Source organism: Puma concolor, chromosome B3 (assembly GCF_028749965.1).
Source record: "Puma concolor isolate L17-30 chromosome B3, mPumCon1.1.hap2, whole genome shotgun sequence".
In the NCBI taxonomy this organism is placed as follows: Eukaryota; Metazoa; Chordata; class Mammalia; order Carnivora; family Felidae; genus Puma; species Puma concolor.
The window spans coordinates 35,670,630-35,695,292 of NC_141672.1; the positions used below are offsets into that span (position 1 = coordinate 35,670,630).

General features: G+C 34.0%; 1 protein-coding gene across 18 annotated transcripts in view; it reads right to left on the reverse strand.

Moving 5' to 3' along the window:
- The window catches only part of GPHN (gephyrin), a 635,492-nt gene that overhangs the window by 319,322 nt on the left and 291,507 nt on the right, over nt 1-24,663 (reverse strand). For all 18 annotated transcript variants that reach the window (XM_086709482.1, XM_086709484.1, XM_086709476.1 and 15 more), the window contains exon 4: nt 8,354-8,446. In XM_086709482.1, the coding sequence (XP_086565608.1) occupies nt 8,354-8,446 (93 nt within the window). The remainder of the gene's footprint in view (nt 1-8,353; nt 8,447-24,663) is intronic.

Sequence of the window (24,663 nt, forward strand, 5' to 3'; positions counted from 1 at the left end):
GAAATCCATAAGAAAATATTCCTTGATTGTGTTGATTGTAAGATAAACATTGACTGAAATGGTTTCCAAACAATAAATCAAAAAACTGGAACTTGGTGCTTCAGAGCAGTTTCAGTTTTATCTATAAATAATGGTGCGTATAGTCACTAGGTCTGTGAATTAAATTAGGACTTACAACTAAACAAAAACATTAACAAAAATCTTCAAAAAGAATGAAGTTAGTCCTACTGAGGAATGTGTTGATCTGTATTTGAATAAATGACATCTCAAAAGGGTCTACTTTTAGAGAGCCTTGATGTCATGATTTTACTGTGTGTACTGCTTCATAGTAGACTTATGAATTCTGGCTTCTAAGGAATCTTGGCATAAGGACAGTTGCTGTTTTTAATCTCTACAGATGGTGCTACTCTAGATGTTCTAAGAAAGAGATTAAAATAACATAAGTCTAGTTTATCCATCCTTCTATGTAAAATGAATCCTCTAGCCAGGAAGATTTCTTAATTTTATCTTTCTCTGTAGTTTGATCACACATTTCCCTTTCTTCTTTACTCCCATTAGTAATGTCCTCTTCTTTCCTAATCGGAATCCTATTTCTCTCCTTCAATTTTAGCTTAAATTCTACTTGTACAAAATTTTTACTGATTAATTAGCTTTCTCTTAATCGTCCTCTTTAAAGAAATCTTCTGGCTGAACATTTCTGATACTAGATTTATAGTGTCTTGATTTGTCAGGTGACTATTTGGGGAGTACATGTACATTAGCACTCACTCAGTGAAGCTCAAGGTGCTTGATAAATACTTGTTAAACTATTACTTGTTAAAATAATACTTGTTAAACTAAGAAAAACTATAAACGCTTTAATTTTTAGCAAACTGGTAGCTCCTAAATGTTGCCTATGCTCTGAGACATATACTGCTTTTTAATGGATACTGTAAAATAATTATAAACCCCAGAATAAAGTGAGCTATTACAAAAAAGCTACCCTGAATCTCATATATCTCAGCTTTTTCAAGCCAAATTCCAAGAAGTTTAAACTACAGAGGAATTAGGGACCTAAACAAAATAAACAGGTTCAGGTAGGATATAAAGAGGTACTTAACGCAACTGCACTAATACTCCACATTCCTCATATCATTTACACTATAAAAATTCTTAATCTTATTCCTTCGTCTCATGCCTGAAAGTAGTAGTGGGGAAATGCTGACTGATATCTTTATTTTTTAGACTATCCATGAGGTATGTTAGTAGCTAACAATAGATACCTGAAGTACAAGGGTTAGTAGGAGAAATATTTGGGGCTGTCAAATCTAATTGGAAGTAATAGATAATATTAATTAAATGAGGAAGAAAAAGGTAAGACAAAAATAAACATTTACCAAACATCTACAAAGGTGCCAGGTTTTATACTAGATCATTTTACATGCATTATTGTCACTAGTTTGGATAACCCTGGACAAGTCAATTAATTGATCTGTGTCTCAGTTTCTCCATCTATAAAATAGATGTAAACCACATACCTCGTATGGTTGTTTTGAAGACTAAATTAATTAACATTTGCTTAAAACAGCTGCTAACACATAGTAAGTGCTATATATAAATATTAGTTATTATTATTGGCTACCTTTATTATCTCAACCACTAGAAACAACAACCTTGAGAGGTAGGCATTAGCTAATTTAGTAAATGAAAAAAGTGAAGTTTGAACATGTTAATTTGCCTTAATTTCACAGTGGTAGAGTTGGGATTTAAATTCAGGTCTATCTGACTCTATGGTGTTAGTGTATCCCAACATGTTAAGACAAAGACATGGAAACATATTTCTTATGTCCTGGGCTATTTCATAAAAATTAAAGGAAGAGATTAAAATGGCATAAATTATAGCCATATCTGACCACAGAAGAGTGATATATTTTATTCAATCTAGTTTGAAATGTTTCAAGTGCAAGGGTTTCTGATATTCTGCTTTATCAATTTTATATTGTTCAGTTACCCTATTGATACAGAACAATTTTAAGAAACTCAAAATCCTAGTTCAATACGGTTATATTTAGCTTTAGCACATATGACAGGTATTTTATTTTAGTAAAAAACAATCATAGCACTACAAAATAAACTCTAATATTCATAGAGTTTTAGAATATCAGTATATGATATTTTTCCAGGGAAAGAATCCATGTTTCCTGAAGAGTATCATATATACTTGAAAACGATATAATTTAATCAACCTGTGTTAGTGATTAAATTTTCTTTCGCAAACAGAAATTATTAGATAGGATATTTTTTGGTATAATACAGGAATTTTTCTGTCAAAATGTCTGATGTTAAGTTTTAGGTGAAGCTGTTAAATGTCAGTTCTCACTGATTTTCACAAGTCACAAATTGAGAATCATTAATGTGTAGTCAGTAACTCAGGTCAAGGATGTCTCCTTCATTTTACTTACAGAGTATTGTTATTTTTGAAGCATTATAATCAAGAAAGAAAAATGGCTAATGACTGCATAAAATGATACCTGGCTTACAATACACTCACACCTAAATGATGAAATACATGAATTCTGACAAATTGATTATAAAACAAATTTTATAAAATAAAAAAAAATTTTCTTTGATTTGAGATTTTTGTGAAAAAATTTCCAATAACTTAAGTGGAAAATATTTGTAGAAAGGATTAGATAGTGATTTGTTCCAAAGAAATATAAATACTATAGACTATACACAGAATATACCTTCTAGAATTCATAATCTTTTCCTAGAAAAATATCCTTTGTACCAAATTTTCAGTATTCTGTTCCCTTCAGCATTGGTCATTTTGTCAGATGCTTCTTCAATTCCATAATGAACCATAAGAATCCTTTTTAATGAATATCCCTTATATCAAAATTTATAGTTTCCTGAAATTTTTGCTATTTCTCCTTTTGCTTGATTGTTTCATCATGCCCAATTATATCAGGACACTTGTTAGAAGGTACTGCTAAGAACAACAGTTCGAAAAATTTTTAAGAGTGAGATTTTATTTAATGTATAATAAATCCATTACTTTGATCAGTTTAGAAGTTCAAAATTTTATATATTTTTAGAATAAGGGATCTTTTACTTATGTTATACTGTATATTGAGACAATGTGGCAATATACTTCATTATGGCAGAAAAGCATTTTTCTTTGCTCCTTCTAAAATTAAACATTTAAGAAATGAAACCCAGTATCATTTCAGATTACTAAAGAGAAAAAGATAAAAATCAATTTTTAAAAAAGTCCCTAAAATATGTGAGTAAAGATGACATTGTCATCCAATAGACCAGGGGTCAACAAACTTTTTCTGCAAAAGGTCAGATGGTAAATATTTTAGGCTTTGCAGGCTATAAGGTTTTGGTTGCAAATATTAACTCTGCTGCTGTAGCCACAAGCAATACACAAAGGAATGAGTGTAGCTGTGTTCCAAAAAAACTTCATTTAAAAAGGACACTGAAACTTAAACTTCAAATAATTTTCATGTGCCACAAAATACCATTCTCCTTTTGATTTTTTCAGCCATTTAAAAATACAAAATCCATTCTTAGCTTACAAGCCACATACAAAAACCAAACCAAATCAAACCAAAACAAAAAGGCAGGCTGGATTTGGTCTATATGCCTCATTTGCTGACTCCTGTAACATATTTAGAATTCTTAAGAATAAGGACCATGCCTTATTCATTTTTTAACTCCAGCACCCAGCAAGTATGGCAATGCATACATATTAAGGATTAAAAATAAAAGTGATGAATGAATGAGAACTAAGATGTATGCTGGGCTTCTGTTTAAATATATATATTTATATATACTTCAATTATATTAAATAATTTAACATTTTCTAATTTACCATAACATGTCATCAGAAATTGCTTGTTAATTATATATACACATTTTTTAATGCTTCTTGATCTTTTATTCTCTTCTAGAATTTATGTGTAAAAAAGGGCTTGACCTCAGTAATATGTCCTTAATTATACTTTTTATGAATAATAAGATTCTTTAAATAACAACTTCAAAAAAATAATTAAAAAAATAAAAATAAGCTCCACTGAGAACTTTTAAAACAACAACAACAACAACAACAAAATAAATAAATAACAATTTCTATTTTGGACATAAGTTGTTTACAACTGATAATGGGACATGATGAGATAATACTTTATACAGCAATGAATTCTTGTTCTTTTAAAAAATGTTTATTTATTTAGTGAGTGGGGGAAGAGCATGTACTCATGCTCACAAGTGGGGGAGTGGCAGAGAGAGAGGAGAGCGAGAGCGAGAGGGAGGGGGTGAGGGAGAGAATCCCAAGCAGGTTCCATGCTACCAGTGCAGAGTCTAACATGGGGCTGAAACTCACAAACCGTGAGATCATGACCTGAGCCAAAACCAAGGGTTGACGCTTTAATTGACTGAGTCACCCGGGCAACCCTGAATTCTTAAGTTCTATGGAATTTTATAATTACTAGCATTCACCAATGCCAACAGATTATCCAACCTTTGTCAGATCAGAGAAAATAAAAATTATTCTTAAAAAATGAAGATTTTCATATCAAAATAAAAGTCTAAAAAGTTGAAGGGAGTAGATTATTATGCTATTATATATAAGCTTTGATAGTATCTCATATTTATTAGAGGCAGGGAGCAGGTCAGCCGGCATGTAAATATCAGATGAATCATATTCTAAGCCACAGGGCCTAAAAATAGAAACAAACTCATAATTTAGGAAAATCAATTCTTATTTCTATATATGAACAAAGGAAACAGGACATACTTTACTGAACGTGCTATTCCACTTTTCTTTTAATATACTTGGGAAGAAACCCAAGTCTATAAACTTTTCATGTTCTCTTGGGTTCATACCCACAGACACTAAGTTTAGATTGCTTTATTTCATTTATCCAGTTTTGGAGGAATCCAGTTTTTTCCCTAACAACACACATATTCCACAAACATTTGTCCTTTGTGTTTGTAGATTAAGCCAATTGTCAATTACTGACTATAAAACATTAGTACCTTAATAGAGAAGTTTTATTATTTTACCTTAATAATTAATATTTGTGTTTTCTATAACTTCTCACTATTTAAAAAGTTTTGCAACTGTAAGCTGTACATAGTTAAATGTAGTCTAGAAATAGTTACTTCATTTTTCAGGTACAACTATCTAAGACATGTTAAAGACAAATAACTGTATTATGACAGAACTCAAATTATATTTATGGATTCCTAGAAGATATCCCTGTGTTGTATTTTAGATATCAGAAGAATGGCAAGTATTAAAGTGTGTAGAGAAAATGGGAAATCAGTAGAACTATTTCTGGTTGGCCTTACATTACTTTCATGTTTGTTTATTTTTCAAAGGCATAACAGTTCTAAGGACTTTGCTGTAGATAATCATACCATATGTATATGTAAAAAAGATATGTAGTAAAGTGAACCTATTAAGAATCAATATATCTACAATCAGCTAAGTTACCTATTCTCAAAAAAAAAAAGATATTAAAAAGCCTTATTTATGTATATTTTTAACTCATTAAAAAAAACCATCCTAATACAGCTCTACACAGGTAGTTGTTATAGGCACATATAAGAATTTAATTTAGGTGCTCTAAGGGGTACCTGGATGACTCACTTGGTTAAGAAACTGACTCTTGATTTTAGCTCAGGTCATGGTCTGACGGTTTGTGAGATTGAGCCCTGATGTGGGTTCTGTGCTGACAGCTGTCAGCTATGAGTCTCTCTCCCTCTCTCTCAGTCCCTTCTCCTGGTCACGCATGCATGTGTGTGCACATGCTCTCTCTCTCTCTCTCTCTCTCTCAAAATAAATAAATATTAAAAAAATATATTTAAAAAACATCTCTAAGATTTTAAGTTAACTAAAAGACTTCATTTAAGGGGCGCCTGAGTGGCTCAGTCGGTTAAGTGTCCGACTTCGGCTCAAGTCATGATCTCGCGGTCCGTGGGTTCGAGCCTCGCGTCGGGCTCTGTGCTGACAGCTCAGAGCCTGGAGCCTGTTTCAGATTCTGTGTCTCCCTCTTTCTCTGACCCTCCCTGTTCATGCTCTCTGTCTCAAAAATAAATAAATGTTAAAAAAAAAAAAAGACTTCATTTAAGGATAAAGGTTTCTTAATTTCGGATATAATGAGACATACAAAGTCAGGGAAAGAGACTCTTGTCAATTAATGGCACTAAAAAAAATGGATGGGATAGACAGATATTAAAATGGTAGAATTTTAAACCTCTATTTCACATGAAGATGAGAAAGATAAAATATGAAGCTTACTATATCAAAATTCAAAAAATAATTTAACAAGATTATAAAGATTTCATCAATACACTTTAAATCTACCATAACACTGTTTTCATCCTTTTGGTAGTTACATACAAAAAAATACTACCAAATTTGTCCACTTAGTGTTTATGTAGCAACTAATAATAATAAAAAAATTAACCCTTATAAGTTAATCCTTGCATATACAGCACTTACTAAAATGCCAGAAACAGTTCTCACTGGATCCTCACAGCTCCCAGTAGGTAGGTACTTTCGTTTACCTCACTTTATAGGAAACTGAGGCACAGAGTAGTTCAGTAATTAGTCTATGGTCACCCTGTTAGTAGCAGAGCCAAAATTCAAAGGTTTACATTTTCAGCCTAGCATTTTGGTATTAACTTGACACTCCACAGAAAACAAAATACTTAACTTTGTGTGCAAAGCATTCCCTCCCAATTAAAAACAATGTTGTTATCTGATATAAATTCTATAGTAACTTTTTTCTGTTTTTTCTGTAATAAAAATAAATAGTATGAAAATCTCAAACCATCACACAAAAAACAGGGACATATAAACCCAAGGCCATTTACTTCAAATACTTAACACAACAAACTCCAAAAATCAAGGTCTTCACATATGTATGTAATTTTCTTACAAACAAAACACAGACACACCTCTATAGGAGATGGCTTCCCTTCAATTGTACTTTTTAAGTTGGTCTCACAGTTTAAAAGAAATGTAAAAATTGGCCAAAGGACCATTTCCCCATAAGATTCAGAAGCTAAACTAATTATGTAAGAATGATTTCTTTTCTGAGCAGTTGAAATTAACAACTTCCCAATATAACTCTATTCTGATTGCTTTAAAAGCAAACCATTTTATTTATAAGTCTAAAATTACAATAATATCCAAAAAATTCTGTCACGATTTTTACATAGACGAACAGTAAATATTTTACACTTTATTTAAAAAAATGTCCATTTTCATATCCTAGAACAGTGGTTTTCAAAGTCTGAAAGTATGGTCTGTAGACCAGCAACATCTGCATCACCTTGTTAGAAATACAAATTCTTGGGACCCACTGCAGATTTACTAAATCAGAAACTCTGTGGGTGGGTACAATAATCTGTTTTGATAAATCCTCAGCTTGAATGTGGTGCAGGCTAAAGTTTGAAAACCACCACAGTAGAGTAAGAAGGACAGTAAATATTTAATAGATGCAGAGTAAAAGTATCTTGCTGTTAAGTAAACAGTAGATAAAATTGTGTTCTGGTTTGAAAATAGAAGGACGTACTTAATATTAAGTTGAAATTCAGCCAACAAACATTTTTTTGGGAGGTAAAGAAAACAATATCACAAGTGGTGATATAAGTTTGCATATGACTCTGAGGTTTATGGCTTCCTTAAAAAGAAAAAAGACTCTCCTGTATCACTGAGCACTGCCTACTCTTCATTTTCTCCCTTAATTTTTCTACTTATGCAAAGGTTTAAGGTGATTCTTGTGGCATAAAGCCTAGATATTAATTCTGCTTTGGCTTATTAAATTCTGCATTTAAATTCATATTAAAATTATGGAATATGTAACCCTTTCTCTTCAAAAGTACTATAAATTTGGTATATGTATTCTATCACAATTTCCTGTGCTTTGAGACCAATGACAAGGGTATCTGAAGAACAGAGATATCAGATACATTTTGAATTACATTAACAAAACACATTAGACCAGATGCCATGCTAAGAATCAGAGTTCCGCTATCACCTCCTTTGGCAATATGTCTGAAGTTCAGCTTCTATCACAGTCCACTGAACAAATGCAAAATTACTTTCTGGACCAGTTCAATCTTCCTCATTTTATATCATGTCTAGTATAAGTCCAAAGAAAAGTAGTCAAAAACATTTTTTACATAACAATGCTTACAATGCTTCCACAGAACAGTTTTTACATTCTTAGAACCACAAGTCTTCTGTTCTGCCTAGCAACATTATAAAAGTAATATAAAACATAGTAAAAAAATATGAAAAATAAAATGAATAGCCTACTCCTTGAAAAAAGAAAGGCACAGACTATCTCACCTCTGGAGTGACATCTCGTGGTGCAAACCCTGTTCCTCCAGTTGTTAATATCAAATTAAGTTCCTTTTCATCACACCAATCTATCAGGGTTTCCTGAAAGAAAACAATAGTATTGTCACATGCAGAAGAACTTACCTGCCCACTCAAAACATCCACATACTCAAATACTTTATATACCAGTGAAGAAACACACATTTATCTCAGCAATCAACACGAAATTCTGAAGCACAATTCATGGAACATATTTACTATTGATCAAAACACATTGCTATTTCTGTATTTATTTTATGCAGTATAAAAATAAAGGAAGCATCAAATTTTTAAAATAAATGAAGAAAAAAATGAAACATAGGAAATATCAGAAATTAAGAGCTTATAAAAAAGTCTAATGTTGGATATTTGATAAAATCTCAGAGGGAAAAACAGAGCATTCTAATAAAGATTATAAATGGACTCTGGTTTTTTGATTTTTCCATTTTTCTCTGTTTAAGTCTGTCCAGATCTAATAGTCTGGGATAACTTTATCTTTCTTTCCACATATCTGCAATGGTTTGTGAAATAAGTTTGGTGAGAAGGTTGGATATTGTTCGATCAAGATTTTGTTTTTATAACTATATAATAACCAGACACTTGGAGGTATGAAGAGGATAGGTAATATAATAGTGCTAATATCCTGATCTTTCTGAGCAGTGGTTCAACCAACTGTGTCTAAGGTTTAAAAAGAGAGTAGGGGTGCCTGGGTGGCTCAGTCGGTTAAGTGTCCAACTTTGGGCCCAGGTCACAATCTGACAGTTTGTGGGTTCAAGCCCTGCGTTGGGCTCTGTGCTGGCAGCGAAGAGCCTGGAGCCTACTTTGGATTCTATGTCTCCCCCCTTCCCTGTCCCTCCCCTGCTCACTCTCTCTCTCTCAAAATAAACATTAAAAAAGTTAAAAAAAAATAAAAAAGGGTAAAAAATAGGACTGTAACTTATTAATAATTTTCCTTATTTTTAAACGTTAGAGAAAGATCTCTGTTTAGCATGTAGTATCTCTTATGCTCTGACATTCACTTTTTTTTCTATTTAAACGAAATAAAATGCCTCTGTATTAGCTTGAGAGTACTCTCCTGGTTTTGCATAGCTATTTCTTTCACTTCCAGTTAAACATCTATCCATTCTTCTATCTATAACATGGGCATAGATAGATGAAATGTTTTACAACTTTAATAATGGTTATTTCTGGATAGATGTGAAGTACATTTTAATTCCTTTTTATTTTCTTTTGAATTTTTGAATTCTTTAAAATCTGTATGTATTATTCAAAAATAAAAGGATTTTACAAATTGAACTTTCTGGTATTTGTTCTTTATTTAGATAGCCAGCACATTAATATCTCATTTTTCCCTCAATTTTCAGCCAGCTCAGAAATAAATTTTATACTCAACAACTATGCATATTCTATACTGTGGTAGGTTAAATATAACCACATATTCTTTATAAATCCTCCTGTCAAGAGGTAGAGTCTATTTTCACCAATTCTGCATCTGGGCCAGACTTGTACCTCTGATTAGGGCAGAAATTATGGTATATGAGTTCTGAAGGTTAGGTCTCAAAAGGCCTCAACTCCTCTACCTTCACTCTTTTGGTAAATTTCTCTTACCATGAAAGGAAGTCCAGTCTAAATAATGGAATGAGGAGAAAACATGTAGAGAGAAAGCTTAGCAGAATAGAAAGCACCAAGGGCCCAGACACCCGAGTGAGGCCATCTGAGTGAGACACCTAAGTGAGCCTCAGTTGAGTCGACCAATTATTTCAGCCACATGAATGACCCCCAAGTAAGACCAGAAAAAGATACACTCAGCTAAGCCCAGCAAACCCACAGATTTGTGAGAAATAATAAATCATTGTTGTAAGACACAAAGTCTTGTGGTGGTTTCAATGGAACAATACAGTACTTATAAAATTACTTTCCTAGTTAGCATCTTTGCATCCTCCTGCTGTTTTCAATTTATATTTTATTGTATTTTATTAGTCATAAGTCTACACAACCTTTACAAGAATCTTCAAAACAGCTTTGAAAGTAAACCTGATGTGAATTAGGTTTAAATAAATTGCCATGAAGACTCAATTTTAACCATTCAGTTTAAGAAACATACCAATGCCTAGTATGTGCCAGGAAAATGTGAGAATGAAAAAAAATGTAAGACAAATGGCCTTGATGTCAAAGATCTTAGAGGTATGAACAAATTAATACGGCACATCAACATATCATGGTTAGTGCTATGAAAGAGGTATGATCATCTTAAGAAAACTGTTTTACAGATATTACAGGTATTTATGAATATATAACATTTTCTTTACCGTGACCAGAATGAAAACCATCATTACAGAGATTTTAAGCAATATTTTTCTCTTGCCCAAGACTAAAGAACCCCCAAAAGAGAAAAATGGGACAGTAATACAGCCACCATTCAGACATCTACCTAGAGTCTCATACTCATCTATTACAATAGATATTTTTTCTTTTCTCTACATTTATTGATGGAAACATGAATCACTGAATTAAGTAGACCTCACCAATATAAAACCATTTGAGAAATGTCATATTTTCTTTGGTTTATTAAAGAATCTGATATAACCACCTAAGAAATTCCTATCAGTCACGAGGAGCTGAAAAACGCTTTAAACGAAATGCATAACAAAATGGAAACCACCACGGCTCGGATTGAAGAGGCAGAGGAGAGAATAGGTGAACTAGAAGATAAAGTTATGGAAAAAGAGGAAGCTGAGAAAAAGAGGGATAAAAAAATCCAGGAATATGAGGGGAAAATTAGAGAACTAAGTGATACACTAAAAAGAAATAATATACGCATCATTGGTATCCCAGAGGAGGAAGAGAGAGGGAAAGGTGCTGAAGGGGTACTTGAAGAAATAATAGCTGAGAACTTCCCTGAACTGGGGAAGGAAAAAGGCATTGAAATCCAAGAGGCACAGAGAACTCCCTTCAGACGTAACTTGAATCGATCTTCTGCACGACATATCATAGTGAAACTGGCAAAATACAAGGATAAAGAGAAAATTCTGAAAGCAGCAAGGGGTAAACGTGCCCTCACATATAAAGGGAGACCTATAAGACTCGTGACTGATCTCTCTTTTGAAACTTGGCAGGCCAGAAAGAATTGGCACGAGATTTTCAGTGTGCTAGACAGAAAAAATATGCAGCCGAGAATCCTTTATCCAGCAAGTCTGTCATTTAGAATAGAAGGAGAGATAAAGGTCTTCCCAAACAAACAAAAACTGAAGGAATTTGTCACCACTAAACCAGCCCTACAAGACATCCTAAGGGGGACCCTGTGAGACAAAGTACCAGAGACATCACTACAAGCATAAAACATACAGACATCACAATGACTCTAAACCCATATCTTTCTATAATAACACTGAATGTAAATGGATTAAATGCGCCAACCAAAAGACATAGGGTATCAGAATGGATAAAAAAACAAGACCCATCTATTTGCTGTCTACAAGAGACTCATTTTAGACCTGAGGACACCTTTAGATTGAGAGTGAGGGGATGGAGAACTATTTATCATGCTACTGGAAGTCAAAAGAAAGCTGGAGTAGCCATACTTATATCAGACAAACTAGACTTTAAATTAAAGGCTGTAACAAGAGATGAAGAAGGACATTATATAATAGTGACAGGGTCTATCCATCAGGAAGAGCTAACAATTATAAATGTCTATGCGCCAAATACCGGAGCGCCCAAATATATAAAACAATTACTCATAAACACAAGCAACCTTATTGATAAGAATGTGGTAATTGCAGGGGACTTTAACACCCCACTTACAGAAATGGATAGATCATCTAGACACACGATCAATAAAGAAACAAGGGCCCTGAATGAGACATTGGATCAGATGGACTTGACAGATATATTTAGAACTCTGCATCCCAAAGCAACAGAATATACTTTCTTCTCGAGTGCACATGGAACATTCTCCAAGATAGATCATATACTGGGCCACAAAACAGCCCTTCATAAGTTTACAAGAATTGAAATCATACCATGCATACTTTCAGACCACAATGCTATGAAGCTTGAAATCAACCACAGAAAAAAGTCTGGAAAACCTCCAAAAGCATGGAGGTTAAAGAACACCCTACTAACGAATGAGTGGGTCAACCAGGCAATTAGAGAAGAAATTAAAAAATATATGGAAACAAACGAAAATGAAAATACAACAATCCAAACGCTTTGGGACGCAGCAAAGGCAGTCCTGAGAGGAAAATACATTGCAATCCAGGCCTATCTCAAGAAACAAGAAAAATCCCAAATACAAAATCTAACAGCACACCTAAAGGAACTAGAAGCAGAACAGCAAAGGCAGCCTAAACCCAGCAGAAGAAGAGAAATAATAAAGATCAGAGCAGAAATATACTTAATGAGACACAGCTTTAGGACATGTCAGTAGTCTCCACTGACTCCTCCAGACAATTTATTCCTTGTGTGTATTATCAGGCATCCCTTTGGGATAGCACTTTTCATATTTTACTGAAATTTACTTGTTTACATGCCTCTTCCTCTATAAAAGTGATCTCCAAAATTCTGATCATATATCTGTATACGTAAAGCAAATTCTGAATGTTATGCTAAAAAATATTCAGCATGCCACACAAAAAGATATTTAAAGATGACATAATATTTAAAATAGCTTTTGTTTTGGGGCAACTGTGTGGCTCAGTTGGTTAAGCGTCTGACTTCAGCTCAGGTCATGATCTCACAGATCTTGACTTTGAGCCTCACATTGGGCTCTGTGCTGACAGCTCAGAGCATGGAGCCTGCTTCAGATTCTGCGCCTCCCTCTCTCTCTGCCCCTCCCCTGCTTGGGTTCTGTCTTCTCTCAAAATTAAATAAACATCAAAAAAAATTAAAATATATTTAACAAATGTGTTCAAAAATCCACTAAAACTTTTCTAAGGGAACATTTTTTTTTTATTTATATATGAAATTTATTGTCAAATTGGTTTCCATACAACACCCAGTGCTCATCCCAAAAGGTGCCCTCCTCAATACCCATCATCCACCCTCTCCTCCCTCCCACCCCCCTCAACCCTCAGTTTGCTCTCAGTTCTCAACAGTCTCTTATGCTTTGGCTCTCTCCCACTCTAACCTCTTTTTTTTTTTTTTTTCCTTCCCCTCCCCCATGGGTTCCTGTTAAGTTTCTCAGGATCCACATAAGAGTGAAACCATATGGTATCTGTCTTTCTCTGTATGGCTTATTTCACTTAGCATCACACTCTCCAGTTCCATCCATGTTGCTACAAAAGGCCATATTTCATTTTTTCTCATTGCCACGTAGTATTCCATTGTGTATATAAACCATAATTTCTTTATCCATTCATCAGTTGATGGACATTTAGGCTCTTTCCATAATTTGGCTATTGTTGAGAGTGCTGCTATGAACATTGGGGTACAAGTGCCCCTATGCATCAGTACTCCTGTGTCCCTTGGATAAATTCCTAGCAGTGCTATTGCTGGGTCATAGGGTAGGTCTATTTTTAATTTTCTGAGGAACCTCCACACTGCTTTCCAGAGCGGCTGCACCAATTTGCATTCCCACCAACAGTGCAAGAGGGTTCTAAGGGAACATTTTTAAATGGATAGGGATATTGTTTCCTAATTTTTAAGTGTGCAGTTATTAGTTTTCATAAATGACAGAAATACCATTTCCATGAACAAAACAACATAATGCAAGCAGTTTTAAGTTATCTAAGTATCTTAACTTAAGCATGCTTTTATATTTTAGGAAAATTTTCCTAAGGTCTTCTTTCATGTCTTTTCCCCAAAATTGTTTACTAAATTAGCTTAATAACTTCTCATTTATTTTTCTAGGCAGATTCTCCCATTCCTTGTCTGTTATCTCATCTTCAATTATGTTATCTGAACTAGAAATCTCCCTCTCTGGTCCTTTCTGGCTTTGAGAATCTACTCCAAATCACTTTAAAATTAGCATTCTAAAAATGGATTTCTTTAAAACCTTCCCCCCCAACCTACTTTTTTCCATTAAGACAATATCAACCTATTTCCCAAATATTTGTTAATGTAGTTGAAGCTTTCACCAAAACCTTCAAAAAACAAACTCAAACAATAGTTATCATTTACTAGAGTAACACACCTGGCAAGTGATTACTTAAATGAGAAGTATAAGGGTTCCTGGCATATCTGGGGACTGTAGACACAAGGTAAATAGGTGTTTTCATCCAAGGAGTATCCATGCATTATTTTTCATACATTCTTATTTTATATTTGCATTTATATAAACATTATATGTATTTATAACATATATTCTTAAAATATACATGTCATGTTTATATAATCCTTAGAACACTTCCTACCTAGAGAAGATCCCCAAATCAGGATTTTGTTGCATTGCAAGTTACTTTTTGTTATTCTCACACCACCAAAAGTGTCAACCCAGGATGCCTTTTCAGGCTAATTTTATAATTTTCCTCCTGAGAAACAGGGCTTCTCTTTTACTCAAGTGGACTGACAGCTTAATCTTTAGACCAATTTCAGTTTAATTCTATTCATTTAAACATCAAATACTATATTATTCAAATACTGTGTGTACTGCTTATAAAGTTATTTTAGAGAATGTGAATGATTGGAGTTCTATTTATTGTTTACCTTAATTAATGCAAAGATCCTCCAGTTATTGTGTCAAATGGTTTTGAAGAGCAGATTACTATTATTCCAGATAATGCTTTTTCTGTACTTTATAAATGCTTTTTATCAATACAATTTTCTCAGCTTTACTAGATAACAATATATTAATCCTCTCATTTTTGAAATAAATAGAAATAAGTAGATGTAACTACATCACATGCCTACTTATTCAAAAATAATTATTTTGTGCTTAAGTATCTCTAGTATATTGTTCTGAATGAAGGTAACTCAGGTCCACATTTTGTACTCATCACAATAGCATGCGAACAATGTATTGTGATGAGGACCTAAACTCAATTCCTTTACAGAATACCAAGGATTTGCTCCTATTGATGGACTCTCACTGGTGCAAATTAAACACTTGGCAGAGTACTTAACACATAATAACTGGTAAATAAATGGTTTCTTTTGTTATTTTCTCAACATTATTTATGCCAGAGTTACAGTGGCCTAAGTGTGAGCTTCTCCACCACTTTAACCACCTTAGAAGACCCAAGTAGAGTCAGGGTTCATGGTACTCCTTTTATCACTAACTCTGAGAGGCCAAAAATTGAAATATTTTAAAAGGGAAGATTCTGTAAAACAGAACAATTAAATGATTTACAGAGCTAAATGGATTGAAGAGATACTCTTTTGGCCTTTTTATTCTATTTTCCCCAAGGCCTTCCCTGAACTTAAGAGCCAAATTTTATGCATATTGATATTCTTCAGTGATTAATATAATAGGTGACCTGAATAAATGGTGATGGCTCTACTGACATAAAGCTTGGTCTAAGATTGGACCTCTGAAGAATTGGGAATAAGTAATTAAAGCCACAGAATAATAAATCAACCATATTATGACTATGATTCTGATAGGAATCCTCAGGAATCCACCAAATGTAAGAAATGCAACATTAGAAACCTGGTAAATATTATCAGTCACTACACCTCTGAGAGGGCCCAGGAAACCACAAATTTACTTTCTGTCTCTATGGATTTGCCTATTCTAGATATTCACAAAACTGAATTCATACAATATGTGGTCTTTTGTAAACTGGCTTCTTCTACTTAGCACAATGTTTTCAAGTTTCATACATATTGTAACATTTACCAGTACATCATGCATTTTTTTTCAAAAAATGTTTATCATGGTAAAAAAGTTATATAATAAAACTTATATCATAACCATTTTTTTTTATTTTTAAAAAATTTTTTTTTTCAACGTTTATTTATTTTTTTGTGACAGAGAGAGATAGAGCATGAACAGGGGAGGGGCAGAGAGAGAGGGAGACACAGAATCGGAAACAGGCTCCAGGCTCTGAGCCATCAGCCCAGAGCCTGACGCGGGGCTCGAACTCACAGACCGTGAGATCGTGACCTGGCTGAAGTCGGACGCTTAACCGACTGCGCCACCCAGGCGCCCCTGTATCTTAACCATTTTTAAGCGTACAGTTCAGTGACATTACACATTACATTCACAATATAGTGCAATTGGCACCACTATCTATTTTTGAAAACTTTTATCACCCCAAACAAATCAATATTCTTAATTCAGGGTTGGCTTGGTTATTATAAAACTTTATTTTCTGAAATGGAGTGCTGAAAAAGTTGGTTTTAACAATTTCTGTTTGTTTCCCAGTGTTTCTATGGAGGAATGGGAGCTTTGAACTCCAAAACTAGCTATTCTACTGCCCATTATTAATTCTAAATCAATAGATAATCTTTCTTAAGAAATTTGCCAAGAAAAACAGTACATTACCATTAGTATGGCCACTATACTCTACCCAAAGATTATTTTTTGAATAAGAATTATTAATATTTTCATTTTCCCTTTATTCTACATATAATTCCTACAGTATAGTTCCACTAATAAACAATACCAAAACTTTCCAAACACAAATAACTAGGCATGAATCTTACTGGTTTAAAAGCTAATCCAACATACTTTAAAGTTTTATTTAATAACTATACATTTATTACATGATTGCACTGTCATTAATCTTAAACTGGTTCATGTGGGACCCTGAAATTAAAGATAAAAAGGTACTTTCAAAACTCTTTAAAGCAATTGTATTTTTCAGTTCTACAATTTTCACTTGGTTCTTTTTGTTTCTATTTTTTCTGCAAAGACTTTATATCTCTTCATTCATTACAAGCATATTTTCCTTTACTCCTTGAGCCGGATTATAGAGCTGCTTTAAAAATCGTTGTTAATTGAGGGGCGCCTGGGTGGCGCAGTCGGTTGAGCGTCCGACTTCAGCCAGGTCACGATCTCGCGGTCCGTGAGTTCGAGCCCCGCGTCGGGCTCTGGGCTGATGGCTCAGAGCCTGGAGCCTGTTTCCGATTCTGTGTCTCCCTCTCTCTCTGCCCCTCCCCCGTTCATGCTCTGTCTCTCTCTGTCCCAAAAATAAATAAACGTTGAAAAAAAAAATTAAAAAAAAAATCGTTGTTAATTGAAATAACTGGGCCATCTTGGGGTTTGTGTCAGTTGATTATCTTTTTTGAGAATGGATCACATTTTGTTTCTTTATGCGTTAAATAATTCTGGACTGTATTCTGGACATGCTGAATGATATGTTGAAGAAACTCTAGGTTTTGTTATATTGCTTTGAGGAATGTTGATTTGTTTTTATTTTAGTAAGCAGATGACTTGGGTAGACTCAACTGCAATCTCTGTCTGCTCTACAGTGATGGCAATTCAAAATTCAATTAAGTTCCTTTAGCCCCAATTGCAGTGTTTGTAGTTTACCCAGCACTATCATGGTTCGGAGGTCAGCCAGAGACCTAAGGGGCTTATTTATAGAATTTGAAGATCTACTCTTTGGCTCTCTCCCTTCCAGGATATCCCCACCCCTCCATCAGTTTAAAGCATCTGTGCTTGTCCCAAACTCTGTTCTTCTAGCCAGTAAGCTTGTAGGTTTTAGCTGCCAAATACACCAGACTGGGACCTACTGTCAGGATAAAAGTTATACAAATGGGGTATTCAACAAGAGCCTTCTTCCAAATGACAGAATCTTCTTGCATTTGGTTGCTACCCAGTGTTTTCAGATGGTTATTTTTTGTTTAGTTCAGAGTTTATAACTGCTATTTGTGATAACAGATGAGTCTTTCGATAGGAGCTACTGAGCTATACTGGACTAGAGCTTCCCCTTAAAGCACTAGGTATTTTATTTATCAATAAAATTTAGTACCACCTCTATGAGTTTGGCATTTAAAGCCATTCTACTCACTGTTGTAGAATAGGCAATATGAAAACAAAATGAGTGGCTATGTGAAAGAAATTTGATTAAATGTATCATCTGTTTTATAATTGTAAAGTAGGTTCTAGAAATGATATTTGGTGAAAAAAGTGTTTTATATTTCAACCTATTCCTATTTTTTATTCCATTTTTAATTTTTTGGCCCCACATGAGAATATTCTTTGTGATTTTTTTTATAATTCCAAAAAACATGCTTATTAAAAAGACAAAAATAACTCAATCAACATAAAACGTATAATGAATTGAAAGTCATTAAAAATTTAGCAGAGATAGCCCATTTTAAATTTATGTCAATCATCCTTTCACACAAATTTCTATAAATAAATAAACACACATGCATTACAGAGATGCACAATGCACACACAGGTATTTTTAACTTGTTTTTTTTTTTTTCATTTCGACAACACGTCATGAGTAAGCTCACTATAATGAATTCTAAGTCTACACAACAGTCTGCATATTTTAATTTGAAAACCCTACTGATATTTACTCTGCTTTTAGTTTTTCTCATCTACAAACAACAACGTTTACCTCTATAAATTTTCTAGCTGTGAGGCACTGGGGTAGAAGAAGAGGTGACAAAGGGAACAAGATTGGGGCAAGACAGACCTGGGTGCCTGTTCTTCCAGTTCCAGTCGACTAACTACCTTTGGTTCCATAGGCAAGATACTAAAACTCTTTGAAACTTGGGTCACTGTTAAAAACAATAACGTAAACAAGAACATGAAAAGCATCTACTATCATTCTGGGTACAGAATAAAAACTTAAAAAATAAATGTCTGTTTGTATGCACACATGTGTACATTCATGCACATTATGAAACTTCTTAAGGAAGCAAAGATATTGGTCAAACCATATTATTTATTACCAGCTTCTGTATATACCAGTGTGAGAATGTGATGTGAGCATATATCTTCATGTTGAAATTATACAATGAAAAGGAAATAGAAAGATTTCTGTCATAATTCTATCACCTTCTCTCAAACATCGGTAATATAATTCTGACAAAGTTTTGTATATGATATGGCTTTATCTTTGAACATTTTATTCCAGGCTGAGTTAAACCAGATAAATAATTAGGCATGGATAACATATACTGTATAATTAATTTAATTCTACTTAAAAATCCCCTTAACAAAAACCATCTGGAAATAGTTGCATTCATTGATATTTAGTGCTTTGTGGAATATAAAAGGTCTGATTTACAGTGACTCAGTAATAACTGTCACTGTGGTTCAGTTTTTTGTTAGAATATTAGTGGAAAAAAATCCTTAAGGTGTTACAATGTAATTTTAATGTCTATTAGTAAAAAAATAGAGGAAATTCATTTTTGTAAGGTTAAAGAAAGTATAGTATTCTGGTGGAATTTTAGCCAATATTTTTGTATAAATTATTACATAATAATTAGTAAGAGAAACAATAGAACATTGATCTATTTATAGGCAGCAAAAAATAGCAAAAATACAGGTAGGCTTAAACTATCTTTTCGAAGAGGAACAAGAACTAGAGATCAAATTGTCCTAATGTCATCAGGAAAATTATGATTCCAGATTATACAATGGGTAATCATAAGTTGTGGGTGAAAAAAAAAGGAGGGGCATGGACTAAATGTTCAGAAATGTAGTAGAGAGAAAACCTGTATTAATACAAAATTTATTATACTAGAAAACTATGTATTTTTTTCCATCATTCCTCTGACGTTCTCTTACTGTGAGAAGACAGCATAGGAAAAGGAACTCTCAATGACATGAATAGTACCAGTAAGAAAAAAGAGAGATGAAAACCACCAACAGTGAATAAATCAAACAAAAGCAATAAATTATTTGGTTAGGGGAGTGAATAAATTTCCTAATACAGGATCTTACATGCTTTAAAGACCAGTGAGCGGAGGAGTGAAGATGGTGGAGATGTAGGTGGACTGGGATTTCCTTCATCCCTCAAACACAGCTGTATTGAGGTCAGAACACTTAGAACATCTAGGAAATCAACCTGCGGAGTGACAGAAAGATCTTCACAGGTAGAGACAGAGAGCTTGGTGGGACAGAGGTGCATGTATGCAAATTTGGGGAGATCACAGAATCCGAAGCAGGCTGCAGGCTCTGAGTTGTTAGCACAGAGCCCAATGCGGGGCTCGAACTCATGAATCATATCATGACCTGAGCTGAAGTTGGTTCTGAGCCAAAGTTGGATGTTTAACCGACTGAGCCACCCAGGCGCCCCTCCACCAGACATTTAAAGTAGAGTTACTACCTATCTTTCTACAGCTGTTCCAAAAAACAGAAATGAAAGGAAACCTTCTGGACTCATTCTATGAAGCCACCATTACCTTGATTCCCAAACCAAAGACTGCACTAAAAGAAGAATTACAGGCCAATATCCCTGATGAACATGGGTGCAAAAATTCTTAACAAGATATGAGCAAATAAAATTCAATGGCATATTAAAAGAATTATTCACCATGATCAAGTGGGATTCATTCCTGGGCTGCAGGGCCAGTTCAGTATTCACAGATCAATCAGTGTGACACAGCACATTAATATAAGAAAGGATAAGAACCATATGATCCTGTCAAAGATGCAGACAAAATATTTGACAGAATACAGCATCCTTTCTTAATAAAAACCCTCAAGAAAGCTGGGAGAGAAGGAACATACTTAAACATCATAAAAGCCATAAATGAAAGGCCCATAGCTAATATCCTCAATGGAAAAAAAATTGAGAACACTCCCCCTGAGATTAGGAACATGACAGGGATGTCCACTCTCACCACTGTTGTTTAACAAAGTGTTGGAAGTCCTAACCTCAGCAATCAAGACAACAAAATGAAATAAAAGGCATCCAAATTGACAAAGAAGAAGTCAAACTTTCACTCCTTGCAGATGACAAGATACTCTATGTGGAAAATCTGAAAGACTCCACCAAAAAACTGCTAGACTTGATAGATGAATTCAGCAAAGTCCAGGATATAAAATCAATATCCTATATGCATTTCTATACACCAATAATAAAGCAACAGAAAGAGATATCAAGGAATCAATCCCAAATACAATTGCACCAAGAACCATAAAATAGCTAGGAATAAACCTATCCAAAGTAAAAGATCCATATGCTGAAAATTATAGAAAACTTATGAAAGAAATTGAAGAAGACACAAAGAAATGGAAAACCATTCCATGCTCATGCACTGGAAGAATAAATATTGTTAAAATGTCGACACTATCCAAAGCAATCTACACATTCACTGCAATCCCAACCAAAATAGCACCAGCATTCTTCATAGAGCTAGAATAAACAATCCTAGAATTTGTAAGCAACCACAAAAGACCCCGAATAGCGAAAGTAATGTTGAAAAAGAAAACCAAAGCTGGAGGCATCTCAATCCGAGACCTTAACGTGTATTACAAAGCTGTAATCATCAAGACAGTATGGTATTGACACGAAAACAGACACAAAGACCAATGAAATAGAGAACCCAGAAATGGACCCACAAATATATGTCCACATATTTTCGACAAAGCAGGGAAGAGTATCCAATGGAAAAAAGTCTCTTCAACAAATGATATTAGGAAATCTGGATGGCAATATGCAGAAGAATGAAACTGGACCACTTTCTTACACCATACACAAAAATAAATTCAAAATGGAAGAAAGACCTAAAATTTGAGACACGAAACCATTAAATCCTAGAGGAGAACATAGGCAGCAACCTCTTTGACCTCAGCCATAGCCATTTCTTACTTGACATGTCTCCAAAGGCAAAAGAAATAAAAGCAAAAACGAACTTTTGGGACTTTATCAACATAAAAAGTTTCTACACAGCAAAGGAAACAATCAACAAAACTAAAAGGCAACTGATAGAATGGGAAAAGATATTTGCAAATGACATCCAATAACGGGTTAGTATCCAAACTCTATAAATAACTTACCAAACTCAACACCCAAAAACTAAATAATCCAGTGAAACAGTGAAGAAATAGGTAGAAGACATAAATAGACACTTTTCCAAAGAAGACATCCAGATGGCTAACAGACACATGACAAGATGCTCAACATTGCTCATCATCAGGGAAATACAAACCAAAACCACAAAGAGATACTACCTCACATCAGTCAGAATGGCTTAAATTAACAACTCAGGCAACAACAGATGTTGGCGAGGATGAGGAGAAAGGGAATGCAAACTGGGGCAGCCGCTCTGGAAAACAGTATGGAGGTCCCTCAAAAAATTAAAAATAGAACTACTCTATGACCCAGCAATAGCACTACTAGGAATTTATCCAAAGGATACAAAAATGTTGATTTGAAGGGGCACATACACTCCAATGTTTTTTGCAGTACTATCAACAATAGCCAATGTATGGAAAGAGCCCAAATGTCCATCAACTGATGAATAGATAAAGAAGATGTGGTATGTGTGTACACACACACACACACACACACACACACACACACACACTGGAATAGTACTCAGGGATGTAAAAGAATGAACTCTTGTCATTTGCAGCAATGTGGATGGAACTGGAGGGTATCATGCTAAGCAAAATAAGTCAGAGAAAGACAGATACCATATGATTTCACTTATACATGGGATCTAAGAAACTTAACAGATGACCATAGGGGAAGGGAAGGAAAAATAAGATAAAAACAGAGAGGGAGGCACACCATAAGAGACTCTTAAATACAGAGAACTGAAGTTTGATGGGAGAGGGGAAAATGGATGATGGGCATTGAGGAGGCCACTTGTTGGGAAGAGCACTGGGTATTGTATGTAAGAGAATAATCATGGGAATCTAATTCTGAAGCCAAGACTACACTGTATGTTAGATAACTTGAGAATATAAATACATACATACATACATATATACTTGATTTCTAAAATAATAAATAAGCAAAAAAAAAAATACACAAATACCACCAACATTCATTATTCCCTCCAAATAGAACTGTTCCTCCAAATTTCTTAGTTCAGGGATTGGCATTATTTTTCATGAAGTTGTCTAAGCTAAATACCTGAATTAATCTCTATTTCTATTCCTCATTTCTCAACTCTATTTAGATCATGTCACACAGCTGTCATTATGTGATTACTATATATTAGGTACTTGGCTAAACAAACATTTACTTCTCACAACAACAGTAGGTAGGTCTTGTAATTCAACAAAGGTAGGCTTTTATTTCTAGGAAAACACAGAACGGTTAAAATACACACAAGGTCACAATCCAATTCAGATGCAGAGCCTGTTTTATTAACATTGTGACATACCTCCCATATTTTCTATTACTGTTGCTACTGACTTGAACCTTGTCTTTATCATCATTCATCCAGATTGGTATAAAGCTAAGTGTTCTGCCTCTATTCCCCCTTCAAATTCATTTTGGTAAGCACAATACATCCTCTGAAATAAATCTGGAAATGTCTTTGCTTCAAAATTTCTAGAAGCTCCCCTCCCTAAGGCATCCAAATCATTTACAATGTGACTCCAACATAACTTTAGCCTCATTTTCTGCAATTATTAACAACCCCTTGACTTCAGCCAATTTGCACTTCCCCAAAACACTGTTTACTCATGTTTAGTGTCTTTGTTAATATTTTGTTTTGTTTTAGAAGCCCCTTCCATAATATTCTCCATGAATTTCTTGTCCCTGTAGCCAGAGTTAGTCATTGTCTCCTCTGTACTACAAAAAACTTTTATACATATATTTAATATAGAAATTACATTTTATAATAAAATAGTCTCTTCTAGATGATGAATGTCTTCAGGATCATTTAAACAACAAATAATTATTCATTAACTGTAAGTGAAAAGATTGGCAAGCTAACCTATATTAAAATTAAGGTATTTCTATTCATCAAAGACATTTTTAAGAAAACAGGGAAGCAGCAGAGATAATGTGTGATACATCAAACAAAGGAACATATAAGGAATACCTATTAATAAATAATAAAAATATAGTTAACCTAATATTTTAAAAGTGGAAGACATGAACAGTCACTTCATAAAAGAAGATATTCAAATGGCCAGTAAATATATAAAAAGATGTTCAATATCATTAGTCATTAGGGAAATACAAATTGAAAACAAATTTTGGTATTACTATTATGAAATGATTAAAATGAAAAAAGACTGATAATACTAAATGTTGGTGATAATGTGAAGCAAACAGGAGTTCTCATAAAATGATGTTACTGTAAAAGTAAACATCTACCTGGGAAAACTATTTGCAGAATCTAGTAAAATTATTCATTTCCATACTCTATGTACCAGTATTTCTAGGTCATATCTAGTCTATTAGGTGGATATCTATTGGGTGTGCATACATATATGCACCAAAAAAAATGAATAATACCCACCT